The sequence below is a fragment of the Sebastes umbrosus genome, chromosome 9 (genome assembly GCF_015220745.1).
Source record: "Sebastes umbrosus isolate fSebUmb1 chromosome 9, fSebUmb1.pri, whole genome shotgun sequence".
Classification (NCBI taxonomy): Eukaryota; Metazoa; Chordata; class Actinopteri; order Perciformes; family Sebastidae; genus Sebastes; species Sebastes umbrosus.
The window spans coordinates 20713603-20726458 of record NC_051277.1 but is presented as its reverse complement, the minus strand read 5'-3'; the positions used below and the strand labels follow the sequence as shown (position 1 = coordinate 20726458).

General features: G+C 40.9%; 1 protein-coding gene and 1 long non-coding RNA gene across 6 annotated transcripts in view; one reads left to right on the top strand and one right to left on the bottom strand.

The window, feature by feature from the left end:
* Positions 1-6198, top strand: part of LOC119493833 — a 15105-nt gene extending 8907 nt beyond the window's left edge. Inside the window, exons 2-3 of one of the 4 annotated variants that reach the window (XR_005208031.1) lie at positions 845-1005; positions 6062-6198. This is a non-coding gene — a long non-coding RNA (uncharacterized LOC119493833). Of the gene's footprint in view, positions 1-844; positions 1047-3526; positions 3663-6061 lie in introns of those variants that run through there. The other 3 variants (XR_005208033.1, XR_005208030.1, XR_005208032.1) reach the window with 3 other exon arrangements.
* The window catches only part of sh3rf2 (SH3 domain containing ring finger 2), a 19323-nt gene extending 6467 nt beyond the window's left edge, over positions 1-12856 (bottom strand). Inside the window, exons 1-6 of one of the 2 annotated variants that reach the window (XM_037779297.1) lie at positions 12079-12856; positions 11333-11756; positions 6026-6322; positions 4822-4917; positions 3931-4026; positions 3360-3758 (exon numbers count right to left, since the gene is read on the bottom strand). In XM_037779297.1, coding sequence (XP_037635225.1) covers positions 3360-3758; positions 3931-4026; positions 4822-4917; positions 6026-6322; positions 11333-11755 — 1311 coding nt within the window. In that variant the 5' untranslated portion in view covers position 11756; positions 12079-12856. The remainder of the gene's footprint in view (positions 1-3359; positions 3759-3930; positions 4027-4821; positions 4918-6025; positions 6323-11332; positions 11757-12078) is intronic. The other variant, XM_037779298.1, reaches the window with a different exon arrangement.

Here is a 12856-nt window from a genome sequence, read left to right as displayed (position 1 = left end):
GTGGCTATCCATCAAATTCAGAATTCAATTCAAGATTGTTGAGATCTTGGTGATCCTGCAAGGTTAGGCACCCAACTATATTAGCCAGTAGGTCTATAGGATCTGTTTTATCTAATAAGATAACATTTTTTACTCTGTTCATCTCAGATTTTTCATTCACATATCTTGAGGTCAGAGGTCAAGGGACCCCTTTGAAAATGGCAATGCCAATTTTTCCTCGCCAAAATTCAGCCTAACTTCGGAGCGTTATTTAGCGTTCTTCCCGACAAGCTAGCATCACATGGTCGGTACCAATCAATCCTTAGGTTTATTTAGTTTCATATGATACCAGTATCTTTCAGACTGAGCCCGATACATTCTCTGAAAGAAAGAAAAGCAGCTGGTTTATATAATAAAAGATCGATACTTGACATCCATGTATTGATACAATACTGCCACGTAAAATATTGCGGTATCGATTTTTCAGTCATTTCTTTAAATATTTGTTACCTTATTTTTGTATTGTGAAGCACTTTGTGGCGTTCTGCGCTTGAGAGGTGCCATATAAATAAACCTACTTACTAATCAAACACCAAGATAATTGCTGATTCATTTCCTGTCGATCAACTAATAGTTTACTCAACTCATCGTTTCAGGTCGATTCTAGTCAATTGACAGACTTCAAGAGGAACTAAGTACCAATAAGCTTTTTGTAACACTGGTGTACCAGTGAAGTATGATGTGAAATTGAACTTTTCTATGTTGCATTTGAAGATGTTTTTGCTTTTGGCTCATTTCCATCCTAAATTTTGCTCTTACATAACCATGCCAATATTCACACTAATACGCGTCTTTTCATCCACAGTCCGTGGGAAGACGCATCCCTCTCTCTCTCTCTTTGAAACAGTGGAGCCAGAGGTGTGAGCTGTTGGGAGGCAGCACTAAGAATAGCACACATGCCGGCGTGGTCAGTGGGGAGCTGAACCTCGGCTTTAGGGCCAGAGCCCTCCGCTCCTTTAAAAAAGGGTGCGTGGCTTGTCTGCTATTACTGGCCCACTGATGTGAGAGTGAGTGTTACCTGCTTAGTGAAGAGGAAGGAGTTTGAAGGCAGGGGAGAGAGGGGTCTGTTATGTAACCAACTTTACCAGTGACTCATCATCATCAGCATGAGAGAGATAAGCAGACACGCTGAGGGACTCTCCAAGCCTCCCACTCTCTACATCTATCTCTCATTTCTCCTCCTCCTTCTTTATACTTCTTGTCTTTTGCCTTTTTGCAGTTTGTTTTCCGTTTCTCTTCCCAGCACTACAGCACCTCTTTTTTCAGTATTTCCTCTCACCGTTTCCTCTTCCTGTCTTATCTACTCCATTTCCTGCTTTTTAATCTTGTTCACAAGTCTCCTCCACCCTACTTCCTCTCCTGGTTCCTCTCCGACCTGCATGAGGTTTAGCATTTTTATGCTCTGACATGTATAATTGCAGGGTAGAGCTGTGAAATTCCAACTGAATCAAAGGAAATCATTATCTCAGGGGGCAGGGCACTTGGCAGCAGGTTACATTATTAAGCCTTGCAGAGGCTTTTATGCTGCCGCTGCACTCAGACACTAGCTGGCTATGATTTTATGCAGTATTCACAGTATCTTATTACATTGTTTCTAATTTAAATGAATGACTACGTGTCCGACTGCATGAGATTGTTGAGATGAAATATATCCACCAAAACATTTAAGCTAATGTGATCAGAACTAATATACTTTTAGCATTTTTCGCAGCATGCTATTTCACAGTGTTTTTATCTAGATGTTGGTCATGTAAACATAACTAAAGAAATTGAATGCCCACAAAAATGTCTCATGGAGATGTTCCACATCCATCCATCATCCTGCCATGCGATACAGGCTGTATAAAATATGCAGCAGGTATCATGTTGGTCACATGAAAAGAGTGGGTAAGCATTTCATCCTGATAGCCAGCTGAGAACAAAATATTTCTAAATGTATGATCAGAGGTTTTATTCATAGATGCCAAAGGCTGCCCTGAAAGAGCTGAAAGTTTCAAGAGTCGGTTTCAAGAGCATTTGAGACTTTGTCACACACACACCCTTGTGATTAATTTAGATCACATGATAGCAGTAAAGGCGAGCTCAGTTTTTCAGTAGCGTTGTCCTTCCTAGAAGCTAATAGAAGCACTTAAACTGGGCCTCTATGTGTGTTACACTTACAGAGGAGCTTTAAGACACAATAAGACAAGTACACAACTTCCCTCAAGTACTATATTATCTCCTTGAGCTGAAGAAAGACAAAGGACACACACCCTCATCGATGAGGGGAAACCCTGGCTTATGTCCCTGGAGTCTTGAGTGAAGACCTTTCAAAGTTGCGGTCCTCTCACCTTCAGTCCTTGCTCCTTTCATATCTAGCCCTTTTCCACATCTGTGTTGTCTCAATGAGAGCCACTTAATCATGTGGCGGCCAACATAAGGGCGATGCCTCTCTTTCATTCCTTAAGCTTAGTGTCATGGTTCCCTCCTTGCGCCCCTGAGGGATCCTTCGGTGACTCAGATAAAAACATCTATTATCTCACAGAAAACCTCCGTGCCGTTTGCCGACCACATGTTTTTTCTGTTAAAACAAATCACTGCAAACAAAACAAAAGCCAGACGCAGTTTAGCTCAACGATTATGAGGAAGAGGAATCTGATAAGAAACTTTATCACATCATCTCTATAGCATGCATAAAGGCAGATATGTCGGCACTAGGGCTGTCAAAGTTAATGTGATAATAACATGTTAATGCAAAGGAGGATAAATAACGCTCCAAACTTGCGCTAAATTTTGACGATGAAAAACTGCCATGGCCATTTCAACAGAGGCCCCTTGACCTTTGACCTCAAGACATGTAAATGAAAATGGGCTCTATGGGTAGCCACGAGCCTCCCCTTTACAAACTTGTCCACTTTATGATATCATATATAGCATATATCACATGCAGTTTGGGGCAAGTCATAGTCAAGTCAGCACACTGACACACTGACAGCTGTTGTTGCCTGTTGGGCTCGAGTTTGCCATGTTATGATTTCAGCATATTCTTTATGCTAAATGCAGTACCTGTGAAGGTTTCTGGACAATATTTGTCATTGTTTTGCGTTGTTAACTGATTTCTATAAATATGTAAATACATTTGCATAAAGCAAGCATATTTAACCACTCCCATGTTGATAAGAGTATTAAATACTTGTCAAATCTCCCTTTAAGGTCCATTTTGAGCAGATAAAAATGTGTAATATATTTGTGATTAATCTCGATTAACTATGGATAATCATGCGATTAATCGCGATTAAATATTTTCATCAATTGACAGTCCTAGTTGGCACATGACTCACCTGTAGGTGTCTGTGTGTGGTGTCAGAGTGGCGTCTGGTTCGCTGAGAGTTCACTCTCGAGGGATGAGAATGGCCCTGGGCAGCAAGAGACACAGAGAGGTGGTGTGGCTGACCCGGACGGCTGAAATTGTTGAAGGTGCTGATGTTGCTTGTCTCTCCTCTGGTAGTCGGATAAAAGTTGATGCTGCTGGCTGTGGGCTGTTTCCGCTGGTTGGAGAGGGGCAAAGCATTGATGACGGATGTCTTCGCTGGGACTTGAGAGACTCCGTAATGGGTGGTCGCATTGGATACGTCAGTGGCCTTGTCTTTGCCCCCGCTCCCGGTCCGATGGTAAAATTCTGTTGAGTCACTCCCCTTCCGACTCTTCCCCTCTAGCAGTTTGGCAGCCACCGTGTTTGGCTGGAAGAGATGAACACATGAAGAGATACCACAGTGAAAATCAGGATAACACAGAATAGTCAAACCTCAGTCAAGAGAATTCTCTCCAACTCGCTCCTACCTGCTCCTATCTGCTCCTGCTGATCAGCGAAACGGCTGACTAAATACACCCACTTATCACTACTCCACTCACCCCTACAACTTGTTGGACGGGCAGGCAGACGGGAGCATAAGTACCAGCCAGTAAGCCGGGGAGGGTTGACTGGTGCTCAGAGAGACGCTGCACAGACTGACAGGCATGGCAGGGTTAATGCTTTCACTCCCCACAGTGATGTGCTGTTATGCCACCCAAGCAGAGAAAGCATTACTGTGTCTTCACGCCTGGCTGCACGACAGGAGGAGAGGCTCGGAAAGGAGAGGGGAGAGGAGAGAAGAGGAGGATGAAAGAATAGAGTACAGATAGAAGATGATGAAGAGCACCACTGAGGCGGGGCTTTAGCAGGAGACATGGGTGGACAGGAGATGAAAGGAGGCGTAAGAAGAGGAGAGGACTAATAATAAGAGACAAAATATTAGGAAAAAACTGTTTTAAAGCAGATGACAAGTGGGGGAAGTAAACAAGAACTGAATAAGGCACCACATTAACCCCACTGTAGCAACACATACAATTCTCCCCGGCACGGATGAAGTTAATTCCTGGAGGCAGAAAGTACAGAGGAAAACAAATGACAGTCAGCTAGCTAAGCAAGCGCTGCCAGCCTGAGCAAGCCACATAGTCACACACTAATGAGCAGCTGCAGACACAGCAAGGCTTCACACAGATTATCTCTCTGCCTCAGCACTTTGCAGCGCAGGAGTGACATTTACGTATGAATCAAAGATTTGAATGAAAATCAAGGTAGCGCCCTGGCAGTGACCTGGAATTAATGACATCCAGCGACGACATCTACGGTTCAATTCATTACAAGAGCTGCACCATCAGAGCGGAGTGCCAAACGGCAGGTGTCGACCTTGATCACGCTGAAAAGGCCGCGACCCACATTCAAACAATGAAGGAAGTAAAAGAGAGAGAGAGAGAGCTCACCTCTGTAAACTGCAGAGGGCAAATTCCAACTTTGTCCCCGAGCTTGGCTTCAATCCAGTGTTCATCCACCCGTCTGATGACAGTAAGGATGTCCCCCTGTAAACCAGAAAGAAAAGACACACAACTGAACTTAGAGAAAGTGGCGACAAGGTGAGAGGCAGAGAAACCACTGGCCAGGTGTTTATGACAGAGTGTGCTCGCCCTGGAGACTGAGCACTCTCCGAGCTCTACATCTCTCCTGCAGCATGTGACATCAACTGGCTTTGTGTCTGCCGGCCCAGTCCTTTCTGTGGCCAGCCTCGCTCTAAAAACCATTTGACCGTCTGCATTAAAACTGAAAAAAAAAAAAAAAACTGAGTGCAAGTGTGCTTTAATGGAGAGTACTGAGGCCCTTATATAACCGCCTCAGAAACCCTTAAGGGTTAGTAACAACCGCTGCAGCAGAGGTCTGAGCCTGCAGCTCCACAAGTCTCTCAAAGCAGTGAAAAGAACTAAAAGCAATGATAATATCCAGGGAAATAAAGCTAATTCTAGAATTCATGAAACTGTAAAAAGTAAATATTTTAGAGCTGCAACGATTAGTCAAACAAGTCGATCTACAGAAAATTAATCAGCAACAAAACTTTACTGGTTCCAGTCTCCCACTTGTGTATACTTTCTGATTTGTTTAATCTTCCATGATAATAAATTGAATACCTTTGGGTTTTGGACTGTTTTTTGGACAAAACAAGACCTTTGCTCTCTTATAAATCCAATGATTGCTCACAGACCAAAGATTAATCGAGAAAATGATCGGTAGAATATAAAATATCTGATATTCTTTTCTTCATACATGACTAAAATGAGCTATCACTTGACATTTTAGCACTAGGGTTACCCAGGTAATTGTTTAGCAGAGGTGGTTAGCCACCCAGATCCTGATGTATCTCGTCTTAAGATCAAGTTAGTTAGTAGATGATGGCCGAAACAACAGCAACACTCATTATTTATAGTTGAATTAAGGTGAAATAACACCTTTGATCTTTTCCCTTGAAGGTTAATGCTTCATTATTCCCTGAAGTGTAATGATTTTCTTTATGCATTAATTAAAAAGTAGGAAACCCTGTGAGTATTTTAAAAGATCAAGTGTACATATACAATACTGAGTCCTATTAAAGTGAGTAAGTGTTCCTGCTGTGTTAAGTCATTAGTTAGAGAGTCAGACCTTGAGGAAGCTGAGACAATATTTACTGTCTTCCAGATTCCTCTCTTCGGGGTTAAAGTCGAGCAGCGCCCTGCAGAGAGCCGGAGGTTGGGACTGCTGGAGGGGCTGCAGCTGAGGCATCTGGCTGACGGCCTGCGGCGTGCTGGCAGTGACAGAAGCACCGCTACTGTCGCTGGCGTTTCCGTGGTGCCAACCCTCATCCACTTTGTGTTTCGGCGTGATACCGTTCGCAGGCGTGAGGACCAGCTCTCCTGACGAATCACCACGTCGGTTATGCATCGAAACTCTGAGAGCAAGCTGAAAAACAGATGAAAACAAATCAGCTACTGTACGTTCAAATGAAGTGGTGAATTTATTTAACATGATGATATACATTTCTGAAGATGGTGAAATCAATGTCTTTAAAGATGTTTGGGGTGTAAAGGCCCTCTAGGCTGAACTCTGTTTTAAAGATGAAAAAATATTGAGTCAATACAACTGTATTTTAAGAAGGTGAAGCACGACACTCTTTATTTAGTCATTTAACTGTGACAAACAGTGGTCAGGGTATTTGCTGATTCATCGTTTAAAAAGAGAGACAACAGGCTCACACATCTGTAAAATGCCACGATCCAGACACAGATTACAGGCTCTCGGTGAGTGTTCAACACATGCTAGTTTCAGTTTTATTAACAAGGGTGCGTGGTGTCAAACCTAATAGATTTTGTGCAGACAAAGACGTGTGATGTTCTTATCTAGATTTGCAAATGTGTCTCATATACATCCTTTTCCCCTTTTAAGATGATATTATCAAGTGTTGACTCAAGTTTCACTGTAAATGTCTTTTTTTTCAGTTACACTTTTTCAGTGATGTTGAGGGAAAACAGCACATAAACGGCCCTGAGACACTAAATGATTTTCTGCAAATATTATATACAGCATATAATAGAATATTTCAGAACTTGCATGACGTTTCACAAAATGAATTTTTACCTTACTGTCTTTCAGAGGCTGTAGCAGGTTCAATTTTAGAGCTATATCATATGGAACTAAAAAAAACTAAGGAATCCTTTGGTACCAACCATGTCATGCTAGCATGTCAGGAAGGAGGCTAAATAACGCTCCAAGGTTAGGGTTAATTTTGTCGAGGGAAAAACTCATGGCCACTTTTACAGGGCTCCCTTGACCTCTGACCTCAAGATATGTGAATGAAAATGGGTTCTATGGGTACCCACGAGTCTCCCCTTTACAGACATGCCCACTTTATGATAATCACATGCAGTTTGGGGGGAAAAAATGCAGTTTTTTGCATGAAGTATAAATATGTTATTTTCCCCTATTCTAAAATGGTGTATTTTAATATTTCTGCGAACTGTATTCATGTCTGATGATGTTAGTCCCCATAGTAGCCATTTCACTGTAGGGAGACCATTTTTTTTTTTTATTTGACCTCACTGTAAAAAATGACCTGTGGTGACCTCTAGGATAATCACAGCCTTATGAATTTTACAGCCACAAACTAGAGACCTAGGGCATTCAGTGGATGTATGGCTTTCCTAGGTGTACTGACAATAAGGGGGTTTCTGAGAAGTTTCCACAACAGAAGTGCTCGCCATCAGATCACCGAAAAATGCAATTCTTGCAGAAATCTCTAAATGTCAAAAGTTCAAGATACTAAATCACAGCATGTTTTTTTCTTTGGTGTTCCTCAAGGTCTTGGTGTCTTAATGTGGTATTCTGGAGGGATTATTGATTAATTGTTGGGTGGTAACAAATGGTTAAATTTAGCACCAAATCTGTGTAATAAATGGTATCAACCCAAAAATTGCTGCAACAACTTATGAGACATAACAGAGCACGGGGATGACCATCATATACCTTTATCATAATGTTCTAAGCCTTGATACACTTTTACAATTTATTTCAATTAATTAATGAAATCATGTTTATTTCTGATTTATGACGAGAACAACTTGTCACACAGTGCTGAGCTGCATCTCAAATTAATCTTCAGGTTCCCAGCTTTCAGATGATGTACACCACTTCTATGAGACATCTACTGCTGACCTGCTGATCTCCAGCAGGTCTATGTTGGGTCTCTTAGGGTGAACTGAATCCCTTTTCAAAGAATTATGCATTCTGCTTTTATATTTAATTTGAATGGTGTTTTTCAGGAATTTAAATCAATCTGCAATAATAACACCGATTCTAATAAACCGCCGACATCGATCTACTTTTCCTCCTTAATGTCAGGCCGACCTTAATTTTTATCAGGTTCCTCCTCATAAATCTATCTACAGACCACGTGTTGTTTCTTTTGAGATAAGCTCACTGAAATTAACTGTTGTGATGTCTGGCCTTAGTGAAACGATGATGGTAAAGAAAATTACAAGGATGCAAAACCAAACAGTAAAAAAACTAACCATTCGATGACTGTACAAACCGAACTGTGGCACCACTATTAAATGAAGGCCTGCTAATTGTGTGATGAGGTACCTGAGACATCGAAGAGCCAATTATCTGAAAAAAGGCCTACTTGACTATTAAGTAGCCTGTCTTATTTTATGTATAAAATCTGTTTTACGGCTTCATAAAATATAGAAGTATCATTACTATCAATCAATCATTATATATTTTGGGGTTCAAACAAATGGTTATGTTTTTCTTCTCCCTAATGTGCAAAACAAACCGAACCTGATACAGTGACGCTATACGAACCGAATCAAAGGCTTGTTGAGCCGATGCACCACTAGTAATTACAGTACAACGTTTTTTCACGGGAGGTTTCTGAAGTACGTGTTTAAAGGGCGGCAGAATGATCCCAAACTCACCCTGGTGAACCTGACTGCGTTTTTTGAACTCTGGCTGAACTCAAGCTACAGATTATAAGTAAACTCTTAAATGCTCAAAGCAGTTGATGCACAGGACTATAGAGGAGGCAGGTTTCTTTGTTTCTCATCACCTCAGAGAATAAAACATCAGCATCAAATTAAAACTGCGTAATGATTTACTGGCTGTGAAGTACCTTTATGATCCTCAGATCTCTGATGGGTTTAAAGTAGGTGACAGTGCAAAATGTGTTGCACAGACCTGCATTATACAAATAAGTAATGTTAAAACATGCACTAAAAATAGTCTTATTTTATAATTTTCCAGACCTAAGTAAGTTAAAGCAATGAAATACATTGAGTCTTTGTACGTAACCCACTAATTTCTCCCATTCCATTTGCTATATTTGGAAAATTCCTACAGTATGGTCTTCCTACGCCTGTTGCCCTGTATAATAGGTGTTATACTGTATATAAGTTAATATAGAGCTCTCCTCACTCAGGTCATGTCTGAGGACAAGGAAAAAACTCAGGAGTAGGGCTGTCCTCAACCAAAGAAATTCTTAGGCAACCAACACACATACAATTTTGTCGACTAATTGATTAGTTGATTTAATCGACAGACCTCTGAAACTGAGTTTCTCCACAAAGAATCACTCAAAAGCACCACTTTAGATCTTGTGTTTATCAGAGATGCGCTCAAATGTTTCTTGGAAATAAGTCATTCAGAATGAAAAAAGCATAAAAATGACTAATCGACTACAAAAATCTTAGCTGACTAAGACCAAAACAATCGATTAATCGGCTACGAGGGGGCAGCCCTACTCAGGAGTAATGTGGTTTTGATTTTCTCTGTGATGTGAGACAGAGATGAAATCATCCTCTGTCTTAAATACACCTGTAGAGTAATGATAGACACCATTCGTACAGGTTTGAAGGGATCTCATCACTTTAGGCCTGGAGGAACACTTCGTCAGAGGAAACATTTTGGTAGGTTGGATCACACTCCAGTTCTAATGCGCCACATAATCTCATACAGGCAAAAAGCCCATTACAATTTGGTGAACACACAGTGGTGAGTAATTAAATAGGTCAGGAATAAATCAACTAGAGTCTAGACATCATAGGGTTGGGAGAGAAGGCAATAAATACCATGAGGAAATATACATTTCTCAACTGTCAGAGATTTCACCACAGCGTCTACACAGAGCAACAGCAGCTCTGCCTTTAACATGTGTGGGCGTATTAGGACATTGTGGGCAATGTTGCAAATCAATGAGCAGGATTGCTCTATAAAACACTTTGATTTGTCTGGTATCTATTTTACTGGATGAGCCAAAAACAAACATTCATGTCTGGTGATTTCATCCATTAAAAGTTTCTAAATTGATTTTCCAGATAATTTACACTATCGCAATATGGTATATATCAATATTGTGATAAACAAAGCTTACGTGATAATAAAGCATTAACGCAAATTTGTTTTGACGCCACTAATTTCTTTAAAGCATTAATGCAATTTGCGATTTTTAGGTTGTAACAGGCTCAGTTTTAAAGCTAGAGTAGCATCATATGACACTAGAAAACCTAAGGAATCCATAGGTACCAACCATGTCATACTAGCGTATCGCAAAAGAGGCTAAATAACGCTCCAAACTTACGCTATACGTTTTGGCGAGGAAAAACTGGCCATTTTCAAAGGGGTCCCTTAACCTTTGACCTCAAGATATGTGAATGAAAATGGGTTCTATGGGTACCCACGAGTCTCCCCTTTACAGACATGCCCACTTTATGATAATCACATGCAGTTTGGGTCAAGTCATAGTCAAGTCAGCACACTGACACACTGACAGATGTTGTTACCTGTTGGGCTGCAGTTTGAGATGTTGTGATTTGAGCATATTGTTTTATGCTAAATGCAGTACCTGTGAGGGTTTCTGGACAATATTTGTCATTGTTTTGTGTTGTTAATTGATTTTAATAAATATATACATACATTTGCATTGTAAGAGTTAAATACTTGACAAATCTCCTTTTAAGATACATTTTGAACAGATAAAAATCACAATTAATTTGCGATTAATTGCAATTAAATATTTTAATCTGTTGACAGCCATACCGTTCGATACCCTAGGAGGTCGTGTTTAAAATCCAAAGTAGAGAGGAACAAATGCATTAAAAATCTAAAAAAGGTTGGGCTTTGGAATATGGTCAACATTCCTGTAATGTTTGAATAACAAATGTGTTAATCCTTGAATAGGCTTAACCCATTCACAAACACCACTGAGCCTGCGAATTATTCTTTTTTGGGATCACACAGTGTATGTTGTTTCACTGAAAAAACTAGGACAATAACAGTAGGTTATGGCCATCGAAAGATTGTGTAATGTCCTGTAATAGAAACAAAAACTCATCACATAATTTGTCACCCAAAGCAGAGACAAAGTTGTTCATATTTCTTATAGATATGAAGCGGTTTAGGCCGGGGTCGTGCACTGACCTCATTGTGCCCTTGCTTCTCTCTGTGTTGACTCTCAAGCTGCTGCTGCTGACCCTCCCTGACAGTCAAGCCGCCCCTGACCGAGGGCATTGCGTAGCGGGCTGTGTGTCTGTCCCTGCTGGGCCCCTGGAGCCCCTCCAGGAGCCGCACCAGCAGGATGTTTGTAGGAAGCTCCTCCACCGTCCTGGCCGAGACAGGAGCTCGACACTCTGGGCAGAGCAGCTGGGAGTGGGCAGCCTGGTGCCTCTGCTGCAAGCAGGATTTACAGAAAGTGTGCTGGCAGGGCAGCACCTTGGCTGACACGTCCAGTGGCTCGAAACACAGAGGGCATTCCAGCAAGGCACTTAGAGACAGCTCCTCCATTTTAAAAGGGCCACCACCTCTCTTTGAGACTGCTGCATCTGACACACTGTAGTCCACCATGCTGACAAGAGAGAAAGAGAGAAAACAAGGAGTTAAAGTCAGAAACTCAATGAATGAGTTACAACATTACTGACCAAAGTCTTTCTCTACTGCATACAATCCAATAATACTCATAATACAATAACTTCCAATAGTTTGACAAGGTGAAATGACTAAGATAAGCTACTATTATGTAAACACTACACACTGCTTGCGCACAGGTGTTAGCTCACCTGGCTGCTGCTGCACAGGTGAGACAGTAAACAGGAAATATCAGCAGAAGACATGAAATATCATCATATTCGCCTCAATAACACAGAGAATAGAAACATTAAAGTACTTACAAATGTAGATCTGCAGGCTGTCACAGAGGTATTCCTCACACTCCGGTTAGGAAATGCGTAACTTTTCCACCTCATGTCGCCATGACGCAGTGCGCGGGGGACGACGGCACAGCGCGCGACGCACTTACAGGACAGGCGCGTGAGCTTTACATTGCAGCTCGTGCACAAAAAAAGATTGTGATGACGACACGAAAAACCACCTGTGAAAATTAGAAGTAAAAAGCAACTAGGTAACGAGGTCTCAACCACAACCAGACTCATTCATCAGGAACTGGATCACATTTCAGTGTCATGTCCGACTCAGTTTAACCCTTTAATCAGCTCACAAATATATTACTACATCATTAACTTTAATCACAGGAAAATTTAACAATGTGATAAAAAAAATAATACTTTATGTCAAATAATTATAAAAAATATTTTCTATGTAAAGACAACTGTTAAGAATTGCTAAACTAGTTTTTAAATTAGGATTAATTTAAAACATGTTTTAAAGGTCTATTTTACATTAAGTATAGGCGTAAATATCAAAATTATTCAGTCTTATAATGCTTTTGGGATATTTAAACATCTTATTTCTATAATTGCTATGTATGAGTACCACTTTTATTGATTAAAATGTGTAGAAAAGGGGAAATGAAAAGCAGAGCAGTGTTTCCAGCTCTGTCATGTGACATGGTCTCCCTCTGCTGGTGCATTCACTGACCAACTCTGCAGCTTCATCTGCATCAATCCTACTGGAAACAACAAAAGAAAAATCAAATAAACCATGAACTCT